The 23,737-nt window shown below is 36.6% G+C and overlaps 1 protein-coding gene across 4 annotated transcripts in view; it reads left to right on the plus strand.

Annotated features, from left to right (window-relative positions):
• gdpd2 (glycerophosphodiester phosphodiesterase domain containing 2) overlaps positions 1 to 23,737 on the plus strand; it is a 135,585-nt gene that overhangs the window by 62,399 nt on the left and 49,449 nt on the right. For 2 of the 4 annotated variants that reach the window (XM_051934955.1, XM_051934953.1), the window contains 4 exons: positions 10,113 to 10,176; positions 13,283 to 13,363; positions 14,205 to 14,337; positions 16,964 to 17,067. In XM_051934955.1, coding sequence (XP_051790915.1) covers positions 14,257 to 14,337; positions 16,964 to 17,067 — 185 coding nt within the window. In that variant the 5' untranslated portion in view covers positions 10,113 to 10,176; positions 13,283 to 13,363; positions 14,205 to 14,256. Of the gene's footprint in view, positions 1 to 10,112; positions 10,177 to 13,282; positions 13,364 to 13,960; positions 14,131 to 14,204; positions 14,338 to 16,963; positions 17,068 to 23,737 lie in introns of all 4 variants that reach the window. The other 2 variants (XM_051934954.1, XM_028815833.2) reach the window with 2 other exon arrangements.

Raw genomic sequence — 23,737 nt, forward strand, 5'->3', positions numbered from 1 at the left:
TTAGACACTGAGTAAATTGGATTAATGCCCTTTTCTGGCTGCGCCACCTTTAAGCAAGTCACTTCTTATGCCTGGGTGTAATGTGAAAAAATCTATATAAATGATTGCAATATATCCTGATTATTTAAGTAGTTAAGTATTGATTACTCACCCCTCTACACGTGTCCTTTCAATTCAGAATTGCAGAAAATGGAAACCATCTAGTCATTAAGCTAGCCTATTGCAAAGTGTACTCAAACACAGCAGCACATTAAAGGTTATGTAAAGTAAAATGATCTTGAAATTATAAACATTTCTGCAATGCAGTAAGTTAAACAAGTTTGTTAGGGTTTATGTGTATTTTTCTATAAATGGGCATAAGTGCACTTCTATGATAAACCAAATTAATATTTAGAGATATCTTAAAATGAAGTTTTACTTTTTAACATATCTGTAATTCATTTAGAAATATTTCAAATTATGTTTCTTTACATTTTAAGAGATATCTCCAATACATTTTGAAAAATCTCCAATTGACCTTGCATGCATTTTAAGATATCTGAAATGAATTTAATGATATCTCAAAATCACTTCTTGTAAAATTTCCTGTTCTTGCAAAAAATGTATTGGGGATATTTTAAAATGAGCAAGAAGTTGTTTTAAGATATCTAGAAGTATATTTTAGATATATATATTATATTTCTGAAAATGGACTGGAAGCTATTTTGAAATGTCTAAAAGAACAGGAAATTTTATAGAAAGTGTTTACTATATTAGCCGATTTACTGGGTCCTGGATGTGAATTCCATTCAGATTTTTAACTGTCATTCTGCTCTGTATGTGGTGTCAATACTACAACACTAGTTTTTACTTTTTGTAATGGTAAACACGCATCCCCATTCAGTCAGCTGGATCAGACTTATGCCTATAGAATAAAAGGATGTTGGTGCTTTACAGTATAGATAGATAGATAGATAGATAGATAGATAGATAGATAGATAGATAGATAGATAGATAGATAGATAGATAGATAGATAGATAGATAGATAGATAGATACTTTATTAATCCCAAGGGGAAATTCACAATATGTATTATATGTATAATTATATGTATAATACAGTATGATTGTATACCAGCATTGAGAATGACCTTTGTTTTTAATCTCTTTTGTTAGTTTTTCTTTTAAAATGGATATATACTGTACTATGCACCCTTTCGATGCACACTCTGGTATATGACAGATATTGACATTGACTTAGCATTTGAGATGACACCATCTGAATGAAAATATTGGAGTGCTGCCAATAAAGCCTGAAACCCTTTCTTCACAGGGTCTAAAATGTTAATTTTTTTACAAAAATATATTCATTTTCTGCATTGCTACTTTTATGAAGAATGACTTCAATGTCATTTGCTTCATGAAAAAACCCAAAACATAACAGAATATGTTGCCATCAACAGGAATGGAATTCTGTTTAGTGTTTGTGTGTAGTTCTTGCTGCTTTTTGCCATCTGGAATGTTGGCAATGGTGCCACCTTGGCCTGTTTTCACCCTGTGCCAACATTCCAGCGAGACATTATAATGAAATAAAGAGTTTTATTCAGGTGATGCAGGAGAAGAATCCTTTCTGGGGAGAATGATAGGTTTAGACATGTTTGTTGGCTTTGTATTAAAGAATAAGACATCTATTACCTTCCTACAACAGAGCTCATAGGGAATCTTATATAAGAAAATATGAGGGCAGTTTTTCCACATTTATAGTAAGACATTTTCTGTGAGTAAGAGAGTAATTTAGTGGGGTTAAATATGTGGTTAGTTTAAATTTATAGAGCATCACACATTAACATTATTTTGGGGAGTTATGCATAGAGATGATTTAGATGGTGACATTTTTTCAAGGGGATGCTGGGATTCTAAAGTGTCAAATTTTGATATTTTCATAGGTGGCATGAAGAGTTATACATGTGGATACTAGCCATGGAACAATCAGGGATTTTTTATGATCAGGATGTTTGCAGAGCTGTACTTCATATACATACAATAAGTACATACAGTACATACATTCTCGAGCCTGCTTAATCCAATTCAAGGTCAAGGGGACTTCAGCCCAATCTGGGATCATAGAGTGCATGGCAAGAATTAGTCCTGGGCAGGGGCAAAAATCCATTGTAGAACAAACTCAAGTTCTCACCACCACATGACACCAGCTAATAGTCAACATTTAACCTGGTAGACATGGCTCTGGAGTAAGTGGAGAATAACCCATGCAAACATGAGAAAAACAAGCAAATGACACAAAGACAACATCCAGCCATGGGACTGGAACCCATAGCACTTTGAGTAAGCACTGCTACCCACTATACCACTGAGCTGTCTACATTTTATATATGTTTTCTTTAATATTCTTTAAATAAATGTATAAAATAGGAGACCTTCTTAATCCAAATAAGGACCACAGAGGGCCAGAGTCTATCCCAGCACTATAAGACACAGGACAAGAAGTAAACGTGGGCAGGATTCCAGTCCTTTGTAGGTTTCACTCCTTCATACAGTTTGCTTCATATGGGGCCATTTTGGAATGACTAATTATCCCAGCAATCACATTTCTAGCTGAAAGCAAGGGTACATACAGGGTGAATATGTAAACTCCACAAAGACAGCAACTGGGAATGGGCTGTGAACCCCAGATGCAGGATCTACAAGTCAGCAGCACTCACCACTAGGCCTTTGTTTCTTTCCCAAGCAAATAATGCATTTAATATTTTTTCCTTATTTGTATACAGCTGCAATGGATTGGTGCCACATGAAGGTCTTATACTCTGTTCACCCCAGACTGGCTCAAACCTTCCAGGAAGTTCAACTATGTTGTAGAAGCTATTCAGTTTAACATTTCATGAAGCACTATTTGATGATACAAAGGAGTGTGTTAATGCTAGGAATATCAGCGCTAATAACATAACTTTCTTAAACCATCTTAATCAAATTCAGGGGCAGCAGAGGCCAGAGTCCATTGGAGGCAAGGTAGGAACAAGCCCTGGACAGGACACCAATCTATTATGGGAGGCCACTCATAAAGATTCTCTCTCACACACATCTGTAAGGCCAATTTATATCACCATTTAACTTGCACATCTTTGGGAGTGGGAGAATAGCTTATAGAGAGAGACGCTGCAAACTCCAGAGAGGTAATGCCTAGTATAAGCTTCAAACAGAGGACTCAGCAGCTGGAGCTGACCAGTCCAGGATAACAGTCTGGCCTGAAAGAAGGATGTGCATGCTGTGATCTGAAATATAAAGCCCCTGAATTATTTTTGTTTTCTTTTAAGGGTTGACCAAATAATTATCTCATTTTAGTGTGTTGCCTTTAAAGAGCACAGCAGGATATGACTAATAAAGCTGAAATTTGTCTTTATTATTTTTTGTCATTTCAATAATGCCTCTTGCCTCCCCCGATCCCCCACATCCATCCTGTTTTGAGAAGGTAAGATGTCCACTGACCTGAACACTGCACTCTTTGTGATCCCTGGCCAGAAACATGCTGGGCTTTCTCTATTGAAACATGCATGTGATAAATCTCCTTTTGTTAACTACAGTGTGTCACTCTAAGTGATATGCTTTCTTCTGTGTGTTGAAGCTTCTTATTACTAGAGCACTGCCACAGACCTTAACTTGAAGCCATACAGTGTTAGAACGTAGAATTTGTGTAGTGTTTTCAAGACTGTTCACCTGATACATTTGTCAGGTTCATTTCCCACCACTGATTGACTGTATGAACCTAGATGTTGATATTCTATATAGTGTGCACTATGTACATGTGATCAATGAATATGTACATTTAAGAAAGTGCCCAGAAGAAAGCAGGAGTGGAATCAGGACACATGTCTCTTCATAGATGAGGGAAAGGAAAATTTCAGGTTTGAACGACTCCAGATATATTTTATGACATTTCCAAATGATTGATCATGGAATCATGGAATTATGATCTACAAACTCTGTCCTGCCTATACCTCTGAGTCTGTTCAAGATGAAAGTGTTAAAAAGAAAAGGATGATATTGGCAGATATTCCATTTCATGATTTCTTTTTAATTTAACTGAGTTTGGGCCTTTGTGAAAGCATACCACAGGTGTGCTGAGCAATCAGCGCAGCAGGCCTCTTATTAATAGCTTATATCTCTCAGTAAGTCACAAAGAAAATACCTCCCCTCTATACAAATACAAATATGGGAAATTATTATAGACTCTATACCCACCCTGAATTTAATTTTAATTGAAATGAAATATTTTAAGATTAATGAATCTCATTTCAAAGGAAATAAAATGAATTCCTATCTGATCCTGTAGGTGTGGTATTTCAGATAACGCCATTTCAGCTGCCTTTATTTACAGTTGCTTAGAAACTGGATAGAGTTGCTCATGAAAGGGCATCTAGAAGTGTTGATTAAATAAAAGAATATTTTATAGATCAATTTGCTGCCACACAGTATGAGTAATTCTTCCAAACACATGTGTGGAATCTGACAAATCTTCATGTCAACAATGTATTTGAAAACGAGTCATAGAAATCCCATCATCTGCTTGTCGCTAAAAGTTTTACAATGCCAAAAAAAGGCTTTTTAGGGAACATTACTGTTTTAATTTTGGGAGAGAGCTATTGTAGAAAGGTACAGTAAGGTTTTTATCACTGACTACCTGTAGTATTTAAATTTCTAGAGTACAGATTGCCTTGGCAGAATCGTATACAAAGGATTTGGAAAGTATTCATTCATATATATATATATACATATATATATATGTCTTCCCTAAGAAGACATGCAAAGCACAACCCTTTATAGGGAATAAAAGGGAAGAAATCATGGGAAGGGCAAATCAAAGAGGGAGAGACCCCTTTCCAGGTAGACTGGGTGTTCAATGGATGTCAAAAAAATTGGGGAAAATACAATTCACAAAACAGAACAAAAGTAATCTTCTTCATAGATCTAAATGGCCAATCTATCGTTGTCACCTCAGGAAATATAATACAATAGTTCAATAGTAATAACACAAGCTACAAAGCAATATGCAAGTTTATATTACTTATGAGAATTCAGATTTGTTCAGAGTCCTGGAGATCTCATCTAAAAGGCTGCTTCCCCCTACTGGCCAGTCCACAGCTGAGTCAGTGCTGAGCCGACCATTCCAGTGCCCCTTTATCTGAAATGACTTTCCATGGCAGACAAACAACAGTTTATAAATATAATATTAATTTTGTTTTAGTACCAATAACTAACAACAACAGAGGTGCAGTATGCACAGTTAATCAGCAGCTCTAGTCTGGGTATCCTAAACTGAAGTAGTGAGTCTTCAGCTGGGATTTAAAACTTGAGACTGAAGGGACATCTCTTTTAGTAGCAGACACACCATTCCATAGCTTTGGGACTCTATAACTAAAAGCTTGACGACCAACTGCTATTTTATTAATCCTTGGAATCATAAGCAGACAAGCATGTGGAGATCTTAATGTACACTCTGGTTTGTAAGTAGTGATAAGTTCAGATAAGTAAGGATGGGGACCTTGGCCAATTAAGGCTTTATATGTTAGAAGGAGGATTTTGAAATCTGCCCCAAAATTAACCGGGAGATAGAGTAAGGACTTAGAAACTGGAGGTATGTGTTTATATTTTCTTGTTCTTGTAATAATTCTTGCAGCAGCATTTTGAATTAACTGAAAGCAGTATAAAGAACCATTTAAACATCCAGTGAACACTGAACTTGAAATAGTCAATCATGCTAGAAATAAATGCATGAATTCATTTTTCAGTAACACCTTCATTTCCTAACATTTTTAAGATGGAAAAAATATGTTTTGGACAATCTTGTAATGTGTGCTTTAAATAACATGCAAGAGTCAAAGGTAACACCTACATCGTGGGCTGATTCAGTTAAATTAATAGTGATTCCAACTGAGTTAAATAATGACAAAATATTGTTGCAATAGGCATTTTTCCCACCAATAATTATCATCTGTTTAATTTGTGTTGAAAGACACATATTTTTCATCCATCCACGCCTTTAACTCACTAATACATCTAATTAAGGAAAACATCGGAGAAATGTTATTTGGTTTGGTCTAAAACAAAAGCATAAGAGGGTGTCATCCACAAGTGAAAAAAATGACATTAGGTTTTCTAATGACAGGTCCCAGTGGAAGCATGGAAACATGTACTGAACAGTTGTTCAGTAACTACTCTGACCTTTCTTGATTCAGACAACTTCACCAAACATCACAGACTTAAGTTCACCTCTGGAAGCCTCTTTACTTTGGCTAAAAATATATATTTATATATGCACAAGGCATTAAAGAAGTCCAATACACATGATTTACTGCTAGAATCTTAATTCAGTGGTCCCCTTAAGAGACTATATCCAGAAGGTGGGTAACATGCCATTCAGCATCACAGAATAAAGGCATGAGGCATAGCCTGCATCAACTATCAGAAGAAGAGTTATCAAATGACCTTCCCATCAGTTCAGGTGACTTGACAGGACACACACAACTGTAGCATTGACGGATCAATAAATGTAACCATAAAAAATAAATACATTTTTACATTTCAGTTTATTCTTAATAAGTGCTATTCCATTGTTTGGCTTCAGCACCTTATACAGCAATGAAAAATCCTCAATAAGAGAAACATAATATAAGTTGCCAATATCATGCAGTATTGAAATTGGAATTGGTTTTTTAAACAAAGATGATAATGTAGAGTTAAATGTTGCAGTTTTGGGTTATTTTGCCCAATCCCCGGGGTAAAAGATTAGGGTTTGGTACATGTCCCTGCCTCATCAGTGTCTAGATAGATTTTGAATATTCTACCCAAGTCTATGTGAGTTGCTCTGGGTGCTCCACATTACACACCTCAAATGATACACATTAGTTACACTGTCAAGTATAAATCAGCCATGGATGAGAATGAAAGAGTATGGATGCCCAGTGGTAGCCTTCTGCCCCATTTTTCCATTGGCTCCCTCCTTACAGCTGATACTGTCAGGATAGGCTGAAATTCCTAGTGGCCCTGTAAAGGAGTAAGCAGGTTTCACACAATACTTTAAACTTCTCAAGTGCAGTTTACACCTAACTTTACTAGCTGTATTTGTATTAGCCTGCTACAGGCTTGACTTCCATATCTTTCCATGTTGTCACTTTGAATACATTAAAAACAAGCTTGGGCATTAATGATGATCTTTAAAGAATAAGACCCAGCCCTTCCTTAGAGGTGTGAGGGACCTTTAACTCAATTTTTCATAGACTTTACTGATTACTAGTTCAGCCTGTTTTTTAGCTTGGAGAGACAAACACATTGAAACCTTTGGCGGAGAGCTTACATCTAACACGCAAGCACATGATTAAACATTAAAAATGTTTGAGAGATTCATTGGAAATAAAAGTTAACTGACTATTGGTTCTCCTCTCTGTATGTTAATATTTTGGTTACCACAGGAGGTGATGGAATGATGCCTACATTAATATATGCATACTAGCTTTACAGTTTCCCTAGCCAAGTACGCTAACAGGCACTAAGGTTAAAATGAGTAAAGGGGCTGAGGATTCAAATCTCACCACTTGTTCTCTGTGTGATCCTCATCTGTTGGACTACAAAAACTCATATATGCTTTATGGGAGTGAGGAACAAATTGATTGTTCAGTACATCTTGAAAATATATTTTTTTTATCCTCTTGTTTTCTTGTTTCCAACTGTGCCGTGTTTAGACTTGCTGGCTGTAAACAAAAGACACTTTACTTGAAGGCAGTTGTACCATTCAGCTCTGTGTTCATGACTCCTGAGAGATCTACAGCTGGACATTTTGCTGTTCCCATGCTTTGTAGCACTAATTCTTGGCAAGCACTCATTCACCCTTTGGCGTCAAACCCCTCCATGGTCCGTCTCCTGCTTTGTTTCTGTAAATCAGATCTCAAAGTGAGACCCACCTCTTCTCTATTGCACTCTAAAGCTAGTCCTACAAAAACAGACATGTTTTTACCTGTGTTAGTCACTTCCTTTACTTCCTTTGTCTAGCCTTTGCCTTCCTTGTTGTTCTGTCCAGTTGTTTTACCTTGCTTTTACATTTCCTTAGACACAATAACACATTATTTGTTTCATCTTCTATTTGAATGCTCTATATGATGTAATTATTTTGATCTTTGATTTTGATCTTCGATGTATACAATAAAAATAATAAGCACTTGGCAACACTTTATAGCTACACATTTCAAATCCATGCCTTTGCACTGACTGTGGAATTTGCATGTTCTCATCATTAAGGTGTGAATTATTCCCTAGTTATTCAATTTTTCCTTTCCACATCTCAATGAAATCAATACTAGGTTGAATTGTAACTCTAAATTGGCTTAAACTGGCCTAAAGTGTAAGTTTATCTCTAAATTGACCTAAAGTGTGTAAATGTGCCATCTGTACTTGATCACTGCCTGGTATGTAGGCTGCCAGGATAGGCTCCAGGTCTTCAGGACTTTTAGTGGAATTATTTAGTAAAAAATGAACAAAACATTGTTTACTGTGCTAAAAGTACATGGAATAAATGTCTCATCAATGAATTAATACGATTGAGAAAAATTTATGTATACTAGGAAAGGAATGACTATTCTTAATTGACTTTAAACCAAATCTATAGATTTGTTCATATTAATATTATTTTCTAATCTGTTTCCTTATGATTAACACCATCTTAAAAGTTCATTTAACCACCCATCTATCCTCAAGTTCAGTTTAGTATTGAAGGTCTAATATCTATTCTGACAGAACTAGACTTCTTAAAGAATCCACTTTGGACTGGACACCAGTTCATTGACCATTCACAAACAAACATCCACACTCATTCACACAGTGCACATTAAGGGAACATTAACATGTTTAAAATGTGGGAGGAAAAGCTGCAATAACGGGAAGAAAACCCAAACAGACATAGGGCGAGCATTTACCATGTTATTGCTGACATTCAAACATCAGAACTTTGAGCCACATATTTTGGGCCTGCACCAAATTAACATCATTCTGGACCAAAATCTTTAAATGCCTTTCAGTCAGCTTTGGTGTTACAATCCCTCCTAATCCACTAACAGCTGTGTTTGGTGTACTTCCAGATGGGCTTAAAGTGGAAAAGGACAAACAAACTGGAATTGCATTTACTTCACTATTGGCACATAGACTTATCTTGCTCAATTGGAAGAATCATAACTCTCCTATTTTAAGTCAGTGGGCAGCTGATGTTATGTATATTATCTAAAATTAGAAAAAAATCAAATTCTCATTTAGAGGATCTGTGCGAAACTTTTTCAAAACTTGGCAGGATCTAATCAACATTTTAGAATAAGCACTTAAATTGAGTAAGCGGAATCTCTCCCCTCTTTTTTATTCTATTTATTTTTATACATTTATTTATTTACATATTTTAAAGTTTTGCTCTGCTGGCCTGGCTCTCTTTCTCATTGGTGAGGGTTGATTCATTTTGAACCTAGTTTTGTTAAACCTGACTTGCTTGTATGGATTGTTGTGTAATTCTAATAAAATTAATAATAATAAAACATCTGAACTTTGGAACACTCTGCAACTATGCTGCCTCAATACAGAAGCAGTAAAATAAAAATTAAATCAGCATGCTGCATGTTATCATGTTTCTGGCACAGACGACATAATAGAGTTGTTAAGAGGAGGGGAATTGAACAAGCAGATTTACTAGTAACTGAGGAGCTGAAACTACATGGCAGGTTTAAGCTTCTCCACTACTCCACTACTGTGTGACCTTTAGGTCACTTACCTGGGATATGTGTAAGATGAGATGTAGTGTAATGTAAAATGATATAATGCGTGTCAAGAAAGCCACTACATTGTTACACTGTAAAGTAATTACCAACTCAAAATTAGACATACAGTGTATTGGCTAAGGTTTTGCTCTTTAAAGCTGAAGACAGTAGATTTTCTTTGACCGCAGTAAAGTTACTTAAACATCTTTGTTTCCAGTTTGTTAGTATTTTCACATTTGTAAATTATCCTCCTTATACAAACACATTTTTAATGATGTATACAGTAAATTGTTCAACATAAAATTAAGATTAATGCATTCCTTTTTATGTACAGGTCCAGAGGCCACTGTGAGACTGTTACTGTTCCACCTTTTTCACTACATCCCCTTTCAAAATAGGTAAGTGTGTCCTGGAAAGAAAAAATCAGATACAAATGCCATAGACAAAAACATTGGTTACTCTTAATAACTGCAATTAAATATCAATCAGCAATTCAAAAGAATTGGAAAAAAAGAATTAGCAGAAAGGTGTTGGATTCGAAAAAAGGCACAACTGCTATTGTCTCCTCATGGTCTGCCTAAATTTAATTTAATGACAAATCCATTTTATTGCTGGCAAATAGTATAATGCCCAGTCCTTCATTCATTTCCTTAATCTGGTTAGTTCACTACAGGCTCATAGGGGACCAGAGACTATCCCAGTAGCATCAGTCACAAGTCAGGGAACCACTTAAACACACAATTAACCTAACGTATGGATTTTTATCATTTAGGGAAAAAAAACCCTTACAATGCTGGAGGAATATGTAACCTATAAAGGATCCATGTGAGTACTTCTAGAAAGAAGCAAATTGAATTCCTCATACAGAAGTAAAACAAGCTCTGAGTTTATAGATTTTAAAATAGAGGAGTCAGATGTGTTTCAAGCACTTGAAATGTTGAAGATGGACAACACCCCCAGACCTGATGAAACTTTACCACTCGTACTGAAAGAAATGAAAGATGTCATCTATCAACCTTTATTAGGAATATTTTAGCAGTCACCAGAGAAAACTAAAGTATCAGAGGACTGAAAAGTTGCAAATGTGACTCCAATCTTCAAAAAGGGAGACAAAGTGGATCCTGGTAACTGCTGATCAGCAGATCTTACTACTGATGCAAAATTATGGAAAATATATTAAGAAATAGATAGAAAAGTACCTGTATGAAAATAATATACTAAGTAACAGCCAGCATTAGTTAATGAGAGGAAGATTTTGCCAGTCTTTTTAAGATTTTTTGTATAGGCAGCAGCAATACAATTGATTCGGTCCCACACCAAAGATTAATTCTGAAAGTAGAAGCTGTAGGCATCAGAGGTAACCTACATAACTGGATCTCTGTTTGATTAACCTGCAGGTAACAAAGAGTACAGATTAGAGGAGAATGCTCCACATGGAGTGAGGTCATCGGTGGAATCCATTGGGGGTCTGTCCTTGGGTGGTTGCTTTTTCTGATTTATATTAATCACATTGATTTTAGTATAGTTAGTAAACATATGAAATTTGCAGATGATCCTAAAATTGGAGAAATGGCAGTCACTGAGGAAGAAGCAGAAATAATTCAAGAAGACAAGGATAAGCTTTAGAACTGGGCGAACAGTTGGAAAATGCAGTTTAATGTAGAAAAGTGCAAAGTGCTATGTGTGTGCGAAATTGCATCAATTATAAATACAAGATGGGAGATACTGTCATAAAAGAGCACATTTTGGAAAGGATGTAGGGGTTTATGATGACACAACATTTTCATCATCTAAGTAATGCACAGACACTATTAAAAAAGCAAATAACGTGTTACATTAAATCATAAAAACGGTTGAATATAAATCAAGTGAGGTTATGCTCAGACTATATCATCCACTATTGAGACTGAATTTGAAGTATTATGTGCAGTTCTGGTCATCGCACTACAAAAAAGACATAGCAGCACTTAAGGCTGTTCAGTGCACCCCAGGACTTAAGGACATGTCCTACTCTGACAGACTCAAACAATTAAGAATTAAATCTGTTTAGTCTCGAGCATAGGGACTGTGTGGGGGCCAAATCCTAGTTTTCACACTACTCAAAGGGATTGATAAAGTAGATCGTGTAAAACACTTTCATTGTGAATCACATACTTGAGGACACCACTTGAAATTAAGGTGAAGTGCATTTAGGGTTAAAGTCAAGAAACACTTCTTTACTCAAAGAGTTGTTGTAATGTGGAAAACACTACTGGAACAACTTAGCTTTTAGCGTAGCAAAAGTACCTGGCGGACTGAATGGGTTTGTTTAATTTGTCAAATGTTCATTTTTTGAAGTCTTGGAAAATTTTAGGGCAATGTTTTTGAAAAATGGTTATTTTTATGTTATTTCAGAGCAGGAAGATAGATAGATAGATAGATAGATAGATAGATAGATAGATAGATAGATAGATAGATAGATAGATAGATAGATAGATAGATAGATAGATAGATAGATAGATAGATAGATAGATAGATAGATAGATAGATACTTTATTAATCCCAATGGGAAATTCACATAATTCACATTTAAACTAAGTTAACAGAATTTTGAAATAATTTGAAATCAATTTCTTTCAAATGTACCCCATAAAGTTATGTGTTTGAGATGTGTAGTTTTGGTCTAGGATGATATAGGAATGATACTCTAGAGGCTTGTCATTAAGAGCGCATAAAGAATGGTACTTAATTTGCCTAAAATAAGGAAGGCATCAATATGTATTTTATTTAATTACATCTGAGTGACAAAGTTCCTAAAAGCAACATATGACACCTCAGCAAGTTTATACTGTATATCCAAAATGAAAGTCTTCATTTTGCACATTAATTATTTTGTATTGTGATTTACTTAAATGTATGAATGTATGCTAACTCCATTAGATATGTGAAAATATCAGAATTAAATAACACAAAAAAAACTATCAACACAGCCAAAATGAGTCTGCTGCTTGTGTTGGGATGTCAACCACTAAATGGGTGTTTGTGATGTTTTGTGTGTAATGTTCACACTGAGCAACAACACAGACTTGGTACTCAGCTCTCTTTCAAACTAAATTTATATTTAGAAGTTAAAATGCAACCTGTAATTCTAGGTTATAGATGATCTCAAATAAAGTTTTTATAACACAAACTAGAACTTAAGTATCAAAATAAAGTGCTATACATTGCAAGATACTACTTTAGGTCTCAAATGAACTGCAAAAACCTATGAAATACTGTCCTGTAATAATGCTCCATTTTTCAACAATATTTTGTTCATTTTAAGTTATTTCAATACATTTGTGATATTTTATAATATACAGAAAGTAATATTTTGATAGCTTGAAAGGCTTTTAGCATATCTGAAATAGAATGACAGTTCATTTCAATATATCCAAAAAAGCTTGTGAGCTATATGAAAATGAAGCTCAACTCCTGTACATCTCTCAATCCATTCATTTTCTGAAGTGTTTGATTCAATTACAGGACTGGAGCAAGTCAACAGGCCAACCTTGGACAGCACACCACTCCATTGCAGACTTTAAAAAGCTTACGTAAAAGTAAGTAGTGTTTGGAAGACATTTCAAAATAGACTAAAATCCATTTGGAATTATATCTTGATGAATTTCAAGTATATTTAATTTTGTTAGACATACACTTCATCTCATTCTTATGTTTTATTGAGTTTCCTCAATCATTTAAAGATAGCCTACCACCTTATATTTATTATCTATCCATGCATCAATAATCTGCATCTTTTTGTGCAAAGTCATTAGTAAAAGTTATTTTTGGAGAAGCAAAGAACACTTTAATGAAACTGCAAATGTGTCTGGTTATTTACTTTTCAAACATTTAAAGGAAAGGGAAACATAACTGCAAATATAATAAGCATAGCTATAATATATAAATACATAAATAAATATAATAAACAACTGAAATGACCATTTTTGATTACATTGTAATGAGATTTAAATGTATCATTTCGGTGCTCTGCTTCTAACAGTTGTGAGCCTAATTTGTATTATATTCCAGATTTAAATTAAATAAGTTTTTATTTGAATAACAATCTTCCAAAAACATTGTTGAAGAAAATTTAGCTACAGTTAAAAGATCTTCATAAATCTGTTGTAAAATATTTTTACATGATCTTTTTTCTGTCATCAGAGGACAGTACTCACTCATCCATTACCTGCACGGGGGCGGAGAGGAGGCACACCCACACCCACCTTACTGCCAGAAGCATTTTAGCTGGAATGTCTTTTTTGGGGAGGGAAAGTGGGATGTCTATACTTGCCTGAAACATAATCATCTGTTGCTTCAAGTACCTTTTCGAAGTAATGATATACAGTACATATTGGAATTAGAAAGTTTAGTGAATGTAAATTACATTTCTTCTGTAGGTGAACAGATACATTTTTAACCCATTCTTGATTTCTGCAGTCAAAACCACAAAGTGAGAGATGAATTTCAAGCTGTGCAATAGATGTGTCTTTGCAGTCTTCAGCTGCCAAAACAATGATGGCAAGAAGAAAGCTGGATGGGTAAGTAGTAATTCAAAATCCCTTGGAGTTTCCTATCAGTAAGTCTCCACATCAGGTTAGGTCAGCTTCAGCTCCCATTCTCGACTGCTATGGAAGAGTTCAAGGTGTGAAAGTGCAGAATGGCAATGATATACAGAGACTTCAGTGATGAGCAGGTCAGAAGGGCAAAAGTAACAACTAGATAAGGGTGTAAGTGAGTAGTGCATGTATCAGTGTGAGAAACAGAAAGTAGACTGAAGCTGAAGGACAATGTTGGGATCTCATGCACTGGAAGACAAAGACTTGGAACCACCCATTTCCAGGATTCTGAAAAAGCGAACACAGGAGCGAGGAGATAGAGGATACAGATTGAGGTACAGTGTTAGAATTACAGTATATACTCATGTATAAGTTAGGTCTTGAAACCCAAAAAATTAATCATAAAATCAGACCCCGACTTATACACCTGTTCAAAAATGCGACACTTAAATTTTTTTTTCTTCACATCTTCTTGCCTCCTCCAATCTCACATCAGTTTTTCAGATGCATCGAATTTTGTTGCAGCAGCGCAGTTACCAATTTCTTTCGCATCTTCAACGATTTTTAATTTAAAACCAGCTTCATATTTTCTTCTGACCGAATGGAGCAAAATCTTTAAGAAAGTGTAATGGTAGGAGATAAGGGTGGACCTGGCCACTCATTTAAAAATCCCTAAGGTTAAATGTGGTCATCTGGTCAGAAGACACAAGGAACATCATCTTAATTGAATTAATTTTACCATGTGAGGAAGGCTGTGATGAAGACCTAGAAAAGAAATTCAAAAAGTACCAGGAAATGGTCCAGGAAATTTGGGACAATGGTTGGCAGGTTTGGTTATTATCAGTGGATTTTGGATGTAGAGAATTCACAGCACAAGCAACAAAGAATATGCTTATCGTCTTGGGATAATCAGGAAAGAAGAGGAAGACAGCAGATCTTAGTCTGAAAGAGGCAGCAGAATTAGTGTCTTGCTGTTTATGGCATAAAAGGGAGAACAGGAGCTGAAGACAAAGAACTGATGGGCAGTGATGTGGCCACCACGACCAACTTGCCCACTGGAGAGAATTACAGTTAATTGTAAGAACACCAGAGGAACACTGTGCACCATCTGATGACATCAGCTCCTGCCCAAAAGCTCAACAGAGCACCTGAGGACTACACATCTTATGGTATATGTTAGAATCGATCAGTATGTCTTTATCTGAAATCAGGAATACTGCCGTAGAGCACATTACATCTGCATAGTTAGCAGTCATATATATCCCTTAAATTAGCATTTTAGTAAGCTGTCTAGGAGCCCAGTAGCATAGATTGTTTGAAAAATGCTAATGTTCAGTACTAAACTATTAAAATAAACTAGGTTATTCCAAGGTGCTTTATATGCTTATTATTGAATGTTTGACAATTGCAGCCCTGACGGGTTAAGTGGTTTTCTGTGGATCATTCTTAGGATCACCTTAAGCTTCACAATTTAAAGTCTAGCCACAATGTCATATGGTGTACCTACACTATATTTACAAAGATGTGAGCAAAAGCAAAGGTATATATTGGTCAGAAGAGATGGGACAAGGCAAGCTTGAGTGTTTATTACATTCCAAGCTTTGATCCTAGATGATAAATGGTCAATTATAGATTTCTTTCCAAAATCTATTCTTATAATGTGGAACAAACATTAATTTTACCATACATTATTTATAGTTTCTTGAATACCATTATCCATTAACCATTTTTCAGCATATTAGAAGATGATTAGAACATGACTTTGCTTACATTTTTTAATGTGAAAAGGAAAGTAACTTTAGGCTAAATCAGTTTACAATGGCATCATTGAGCTGGTAAAGAGTCTTTTGACCCTTCAAACCAAAACTGCACTGAGATTTAATCTTTTATTTTCTGTCACCTGAAATGCGTACAGCCTTTTCTCCACTGTTTGGAGACAGACATGGCTTTTGTTTTACTTTCTGCATCTCTGCCCTGTCCTTCATCAGCAATATACCCACTTGAAAAAAGCAATTTACTTTTCATGAGCTGGTAAATTTTACAGTCTTTTCTTACTTCCCTGCCTATCATCTTTGTGTCTGCTTTCTCCACTCAGGTTTCACAAGCGCTCTGCTTTAGGCTCGAACTGCAGATGTAATGGCAGTTTCAGTGAGAATCAGAACAAGAGCTCTTTGTCAAAGCCCAAGAGTGTTTAACAATATTTTGCCTTGATCCATTCACCATGGAGCTTTGTTCCCCCTCTCTGATTATGCACTACATGCAAGGTCCATTTTGTCTCTGCAATAGGGAAGACTGTAATAGGTCCCTAAGTCAAACACAGTTTAGCTGAGGGGCAATAAAACAAAGCCAGTGTTAGCTTTCTTTTTGCCTTTTTCAGTGTTTTTAGTTCTTTGCTTTTCTTGTCTTAATACAGAAGTCATGTATGTTGGGTAAGGGTAGATGTGTAGAAAGGGAGGGCTTTTGTAGTTGTACTTTTAAGCTGAAAGAGAGCATTTTCTATATAATAGGAAATATGTTTTCTAATGACCTTGAGATAAAGTTGCATGTTATTGTAGACTTTAAAAGGTGCATTTGTTTGACTTGACCATTCTCTCTTATTCTCCAACAGTGCTCTTGTTGTTGGTTCACCTACTTGTTTGCTGTTTTTCTGCTGATCCTTGCATGGATTTATATGTGTGGGGCAGCTTTCAATGACCGAGATGATTTCAATTGGTGAGTACATATCTCTTTTTAGCTGTATGCCATTACTAAGCATATTGGTGATACTGGCATTTTATTCTGTGAAGAGAAACCACTAGAAGGTGGGCTGTGTCACATGACATTCATGACTGTGTTAGCAGTTTTTGAATTATTGCTTGCAAAGCACTTTAGTGGTTATAATATTTGGCATTCACAGTATTAAACGTGCATACCTGTAGAAGAGAAAGAATTTAGGAAAACTGAGTTAAGATGACATCAGTAAGTACAAAAGTTCTGATTGGTTTATGGTGGATTATAAACACATATTTGCTGCAATTAAAGTACATGTCTCTCTGTTAAATTAGAGTTTAGCTTCATCATTGGAATTTAATTTCACAGACATTTTGTTAAAATATTAATTTGATGTAATTAATATGAAATTTACTAATTACATATTTCTGTTTTGATCACTGTTGAAAATAATCAAAACATAACCAGATTTGTATAGCAGTTGAGAAATGCGTAAGATGGGCTATCTAAAAATAAAAGTCAGTAGAAGGGGCAAGGTCAAAAACAAAATAAACTTAAGGAAATGAATCACAAAAGCCAGAAGCCAAACCAAAACACAAAGGCAAAAGGGAAACTTGAATCCCTATTCTAAAGATACTTTCCCAAAATATTATTGCTGTTGTTGTTATTGTTTTGTTTTAATCCAAGGCTTGAACAATGACAGATTAGTGACACCATCTGTTAAAGCCCAGGCATAACAACATCACATGTATCAATGACAATATCCATGTGACTATTGATAATGTGTGGTAGCCTTTGCTATAAACAACATGCTTTCACCCCTACAAAATGGTGGTTTTGGTATAAAAATGTCTTCTTCTTCTTCTTTTGGCTGCTCCCATTAGGGGATGCCACAGCGGATCATCTTGTTCCATATCTTCCTGTCCTCTACATCTTGCTCTGTTACACCCATAACCTGCATGTCCTCTCTCGCCACATCCATAGACCTTCTCTTAGTCCTTCCTCTTTTCCTCTTTCCTGGCAGGTCTATCTTTAGCATCCTTCACCAAATATACCCAGCATCTCTCCTCTGCACATGTCCAAACCAATGCAATCTCACCTCTCTGACTTTGTCTCCCAACTGTCCAACCTGAGCTGACCCTCTAATGTACTCGTTCCTAATCCTGTCCATCCTCATCACAACCAGTGCAAATCTTAACATCTTTAACTCTGCTACCTCCAGCTCTGTCTCCTGCTTTCTGGTCAGTGCCATCGTCTCCAACCCATATAACATAGCTGGTCTCACTAGTGTCCTGTAGAACTTCTCTTTCACTCTTGCTGATAACCATCTGTCACAAATTACTCCTGACATTGTTCTCCACCCATTCCACCCTGCCTCCACTCACTTTTTCATGTCTCTACCACAATCCCCATTTAACTGTACTGTTGATCCCAAGTTTTTAAACACATCCACCTTTGCCAATTCTACTCCATGCATCCTCACCATTCCACTGACCTCCCTCTCATTTACACACATGTATTCTATCTTGTTCCTACTGACCTTCATTCCTCTCCTCGTCTGCCAACCTGTCCATCACCACTGCAAATAAGAAAGGGCTCAGAGCTGATCCCTGATGTAATCCCGCCTCCATGTTGAATGCATCCGTCACTCTCATCGCAGACCTCACCACTGTCACACTTCCCTCGTACATATCCTGTACAACTCTTATGTACTTCTCTGCCACTCCCTACTTCCTCATACAATACCACAGCTCCTCTCGAGGCACCCTGCCATATGCTTTCTCCAGGTCCACAAAGACGCAATGCAACTCCTTCTGGCCTTCTCTATACTTCTCCATCAACACCCTCAGAGCAAACATTGCATCTGTGATGCTCTTTCTTGGCATGAAACCATACTGCTGCTCACTAATCATCACCTGCCTTCTTAACCTAGCTTTCACTACTTTTTCCCATAACTTCATGCTGTGGCTCACCAATTTTATCCCCCTGTAGTTACTACAGCTCTGCACATCCCCCTTATTCTTAACAATCGGCACCAGTACACTTCTTCTCCACTCCTCAGGCATCCTCTCACTTTCCAAGATTCCACTAAACAATCTGGTTAAAAACTCCACTGCTATCTCTCCTAATCTTCTCCATGCTTCCACAGGTATGTCATCTGGACCAACGGCCTTTGCATTCTTCATCCTCTTCATAGCTGTCCTCACTTCCTCCTTGCTAATCTGTTGCACTTCCTGATTCACTATCTCCACATCATCCAACCTTTTCTCTCTCTCATTCTTTTCATTCATCAGCCTCTCAAAGTATTCTTTCCATCTTCTCAACACACTCTCCTCACTTGTGAGTATGTTTCCATCTTTATCCTTTATCACCCTAACGTGCTGCACATCTTTCCCAGCTCAGTCCCTCTGTCTAGCCAATCGGTACAGGTCCTTTTCTCCCTCCTTAGCGTTCAACCTCTCATACAACTAATCATACTTCTTTTCTTTAGCCTTCGCCACCTCTCTCTTCATCTTGGGCCTTATCTCTTTGTACTCTTGTCTACTTTCTGCATCTCTCTGACTATCCCACTTCTTCTTTGCCATCCTCTTCCTCTGTATAGTCTCCTGTACTTCCCCATTCCACCACCAGGTTTCCTTTTCCTCCTTCCTCTTTTCTAGATGTCACGCCAACCACCCTTCTTGCTGTCACCTTTACTATATGTGCTGTAGTTGCCCAGCTATCTAGCAACTCTTCACTGCCACCCAGTGCCTGTCTTACCTCCTCCCTAAACTCAACCTTGCAGTCTTCCTTTTTCAGCTTCCACCATTTGATCCTTGGCTCTGCCCTCACTCTCCTCCTCTTCTTGATCTCCAATGTCATCCTACGGACCACCATCCTATGCTGTCTAACTACACTTTCCCCTGCCACCACTTTCAGTTTTTAATCTCCTTCAGATTGACTCTTCTGCATAAGATATATTCTACCTGTGTGCATCTTCCTTGACTCTTGTACGTCACCCTATGTTCCTCACTCTTCTTAAAATATGTATTCACCATAGCCTTGCCCATCCTTTTTGCAAAATCCACTATCATCTGTCCTTCTTCATTCCTCTCTTTGACACCATACCTACCCATCACCTGCTCGTCTTCTCTGTTCCCTTCACCAACATGTCCGTTGAAATCCGCTCTAATCACTGCTTTCTGTCCCTTTCTTTTGGTATCAAAATGTAATTCTCAATTTGGTGAGGTGATGACATCCCCATCTTAGTGATAAAACCAAATAACTCTTAGAACAAAATTAAATTAAACCAAAACAGAATAAATCTATGGTGCTATAGGAGAGCATAGTATTTGCAATATTTTCCAATTATTAAGATTTTTTTACAAATCGTATATAAAGAACTGCATATGTTTATATTCATTCATTCATTAATTCATTCATTCAAGTCCTTTCACGTGCTGTTTTTTTCAGTGGTCCCACCCATCTTTATCTGTTCCTGAACAGAAAGGCTATAACCACAAAAAACCACACCATTGCTAAATGTATCCAGTTTATGTAAATAAATTATTTATTCAATAATGGAAAGTCCAAAAATTAAACAATAATAAATTAAAAAAGTACTTTTAGAAAGAAAAAGAAATAACAAAATAAACAAAATCGCAAACAGGATTAACTTAAAAGCCAATTTTCAACAAATCCTAAATTTGAAATCTTAAACAGAGAAGTTTAAGTCAAAAATCAGACAAACTAAAAAGCAAAAATAGTCAAAAACCTACAGACGTTAAGAGTCACAGCACCTTAAACAAGGTAATGACCCCGCAATTTCCGGTGGCATTCAGGAGTTTTAATTATGACTCTCAGGTGATTGAAAACTTATGGAAAAACAGAAAAAAAGGAAACACAAAAAAAAAAAACAAATACAAATAAAGACAATCAATGAACAGGGAAAATGATAAAAATAAAGAAAAACATTAAAGGTGACCGGACAAAATAAAATTTTAACAGGCTGCACACACAAGGTGGAATAGGCAAAAATGAATTTAAAAATCTAGCTTGTTGTACCACTATGCATTCTTGTCTCTTTTAAATCCTCCAGATATAGTTCCCAAGTTTTTTTTTTCATCTCACCACCACCTGTTGCCTTCATATATTTTAAGTATCCCTGTCAGATTTTAACATTCAGTAAAACTGATTTTTGTTTACTTGTTTGTCAAAGGTATTCTCTTTCCTTCAAGTTCTGATACCTGTAGTATTGTACAGTATTTGATTTTTTTCCTTTTTTTTCCTTGTAATTTTATTTGTCAATGACACATGTTGCTTTGCAGTACTTAAGTGAACAGCGTCCTTAATGAAAGTCACTCTTAAACACCTCCAAATCACTAAAGAGCCTCCTTCTAAGCTGTGTTCTCCTGATAGATCCATCAAGCTTCAAGATGAAAGTGGTATAAGCCTTGAAAAAGACAGGAATATATACATCATGAAAAACAACATTGATCTAAAATTAAGTAATGCATTAAGTGTTGAATGAACCTGAAGATGAAGGCTATTTATCGTGCTAGTAATGGGTTTCTAACTCACCAGTCACCCAGTCAGTGCAATGTTGGTGGTCTGAACTATTGTCTTTACCTTACTAATTGATGCATCTAATAAAAACTGTTAGATCGATGTTTATTTTAGAACAGTGTGGCTATGCAGAATGTCATGCAGACATGTGACCATAAATCTTTCTAAGGGCCACAAACAACATTTACTAATAAATAAATAACAAAACTGACAATGAAATGATATTAAGAATTAAATATCGAGTAGTTCAAAATCAAAAATATTTTATTTTGAAAGCTGCAAAAGTGGTGGTTTAACTTCCTTTGGTTTAAGCAAAACTTAGACAAGAAGGCACCGCTATTTTCCAATTTAAGATATAAAAATATAAATATTTATATAAAAAATAAATTTATATAAAATATAAAACGCCACTGACTGTGCATGTTCAAAGCATGGCAACTAGTATCGCTCCTGCAGAAAACATCATTAATAAGAAAAAAAATAAAAACATAAACATAAATGAAAAAAACATGATGACAACAACACAAATTTGATGTTTTATGTGAAAGCATACCAGTGTTTTGTTTTCCATTTTCTGTTCTTGCTCTAAGTTCTCACTATAGGCATTGTGGGACTATTTCTTCATTTGAAGTATGGTCACTAAAGATATAATACATTTTCAGTAGATCTTCTTTGGCCTTGTAATGCTAGATATCAAATAATTATTGAGAATTTGGTCTTTAAACCTGAAAGCTAATGATGATTCTTTGAATGAATATATTTACAGGATCCAGTAGTTGCAGTTAGAGGAGAAGAAAAAAAAGCTTGTACAGTATACAGTGCATCCGGAAAGTATTCACAGCACATCACTTTTTCCACATTTTGTTATGTTACAGCCTTATTCCAAAATGGATTAAATTCATTTTTTTCCTCAGAATTCTACACACAACACCCCATAATGAAAATGTGAAAAAAGTTTACTTGAGGTTTTTGCAAATTTATTAAAAATAAAAAAATTGAGAAAGCACATGTACATAAGTATTCATAGCCTTTGCCATGAAGCTCGAAATTGAGCTCAGGTGCATCCTGTTTCCCCTGATCATCCTTGAGATGGTTCTGCAGCTTAATTGGAGTCCACCTGTGGTAAATTCAGTTGATTGGACATGATTTGGAAAGGCACACACCTGTCTATATAAGGTCCCACAGTTGACAGTTCATGTCAGAGCACAAACCAAGCATGAAGTCAAAGGAATTGTCTGTAGACCTCCGTGACAGGATTGTCTCGAAGCACAAATCTGAGGAAGGTTACAGAAAAATTTCTGCTGCTTTGAAGGTCCCAATGAGCACAGTGGCCTCCATCATCCGTAAGTGGAAGAAGTTTGAAACCACCAGGACTCTTCCTAGAGCTGGCCAGCCATCTAAACTGAGCGATCGGGGGAGAAGGGCCTTAGTCAGGGAGGTGACCAAGAACCCGATGGTCACTCTGTCAGAGCTCCAGAGGTCCTCTGTGGAGAGAGGAGAACCTTCCAGAAGGACAACCATCTCTGCAGCAATCCACCAGGCCTGTATGGTAGAGTGGCCAGACGGAAGCCACTCCTTAGTAAAAGGCACATGGCAGCCCGCCTGGAGTTTGCCAAAAGGCACCTGAAGGACTCTCAGACCATGAGAAAGAAAATTCTCTGGTCTGATGCGACAAAGATTGAACTCTTTGGTGTGAATGCCAGGCGTCACGTTTGGAGGAAACCTGGCACCATCCCTACAGTGGCAGCATCATGCTGTGGGGATGTTTTTCAGTGGCAGGAACTGGGAGACTAGTCAGGATAAAGGGAAAGATGACTGCAGCAATGTACAGACTCATCCTGGATGAAAACCTGCTCCAGAGCACTCTTGACCTCAGACTGGGGCGATGGTTCATCTTTCAGCATGACAATGACCCTAAGCACACAGCCTAGATATCAAAGGAGTGGCTTCAGGACAACTCTGTGAATGTCCTTGAGTGGCCCAGCCAGAGCCCAGACTTGAATCCAATTGAACATCTCTGGAGAGATCTTAAAATGGCTGTGCACCGACGCTTCCCATCCAACCTGATGGAGCTTGAGAGGTGCCGCAAAGAGGAATGGGCGAAACTGGCCAAGAATAGGTGTGCCAA

This window comes from Erpetoichthys calabaricus, chromosome 12, assembly GCF_900747795.2.
Source record: "Erpetoichthys calabaricus chromosome 12, fErpCal1.3, whole genome shotgun sequence".
Classification (NCBI taxonomy): Eukaryota; Metazoa; Chordata; class Cladistia; order Polypteriformes; family Polypteridae; genus Erpetoichthys; species Erpetoichthys calabaricus.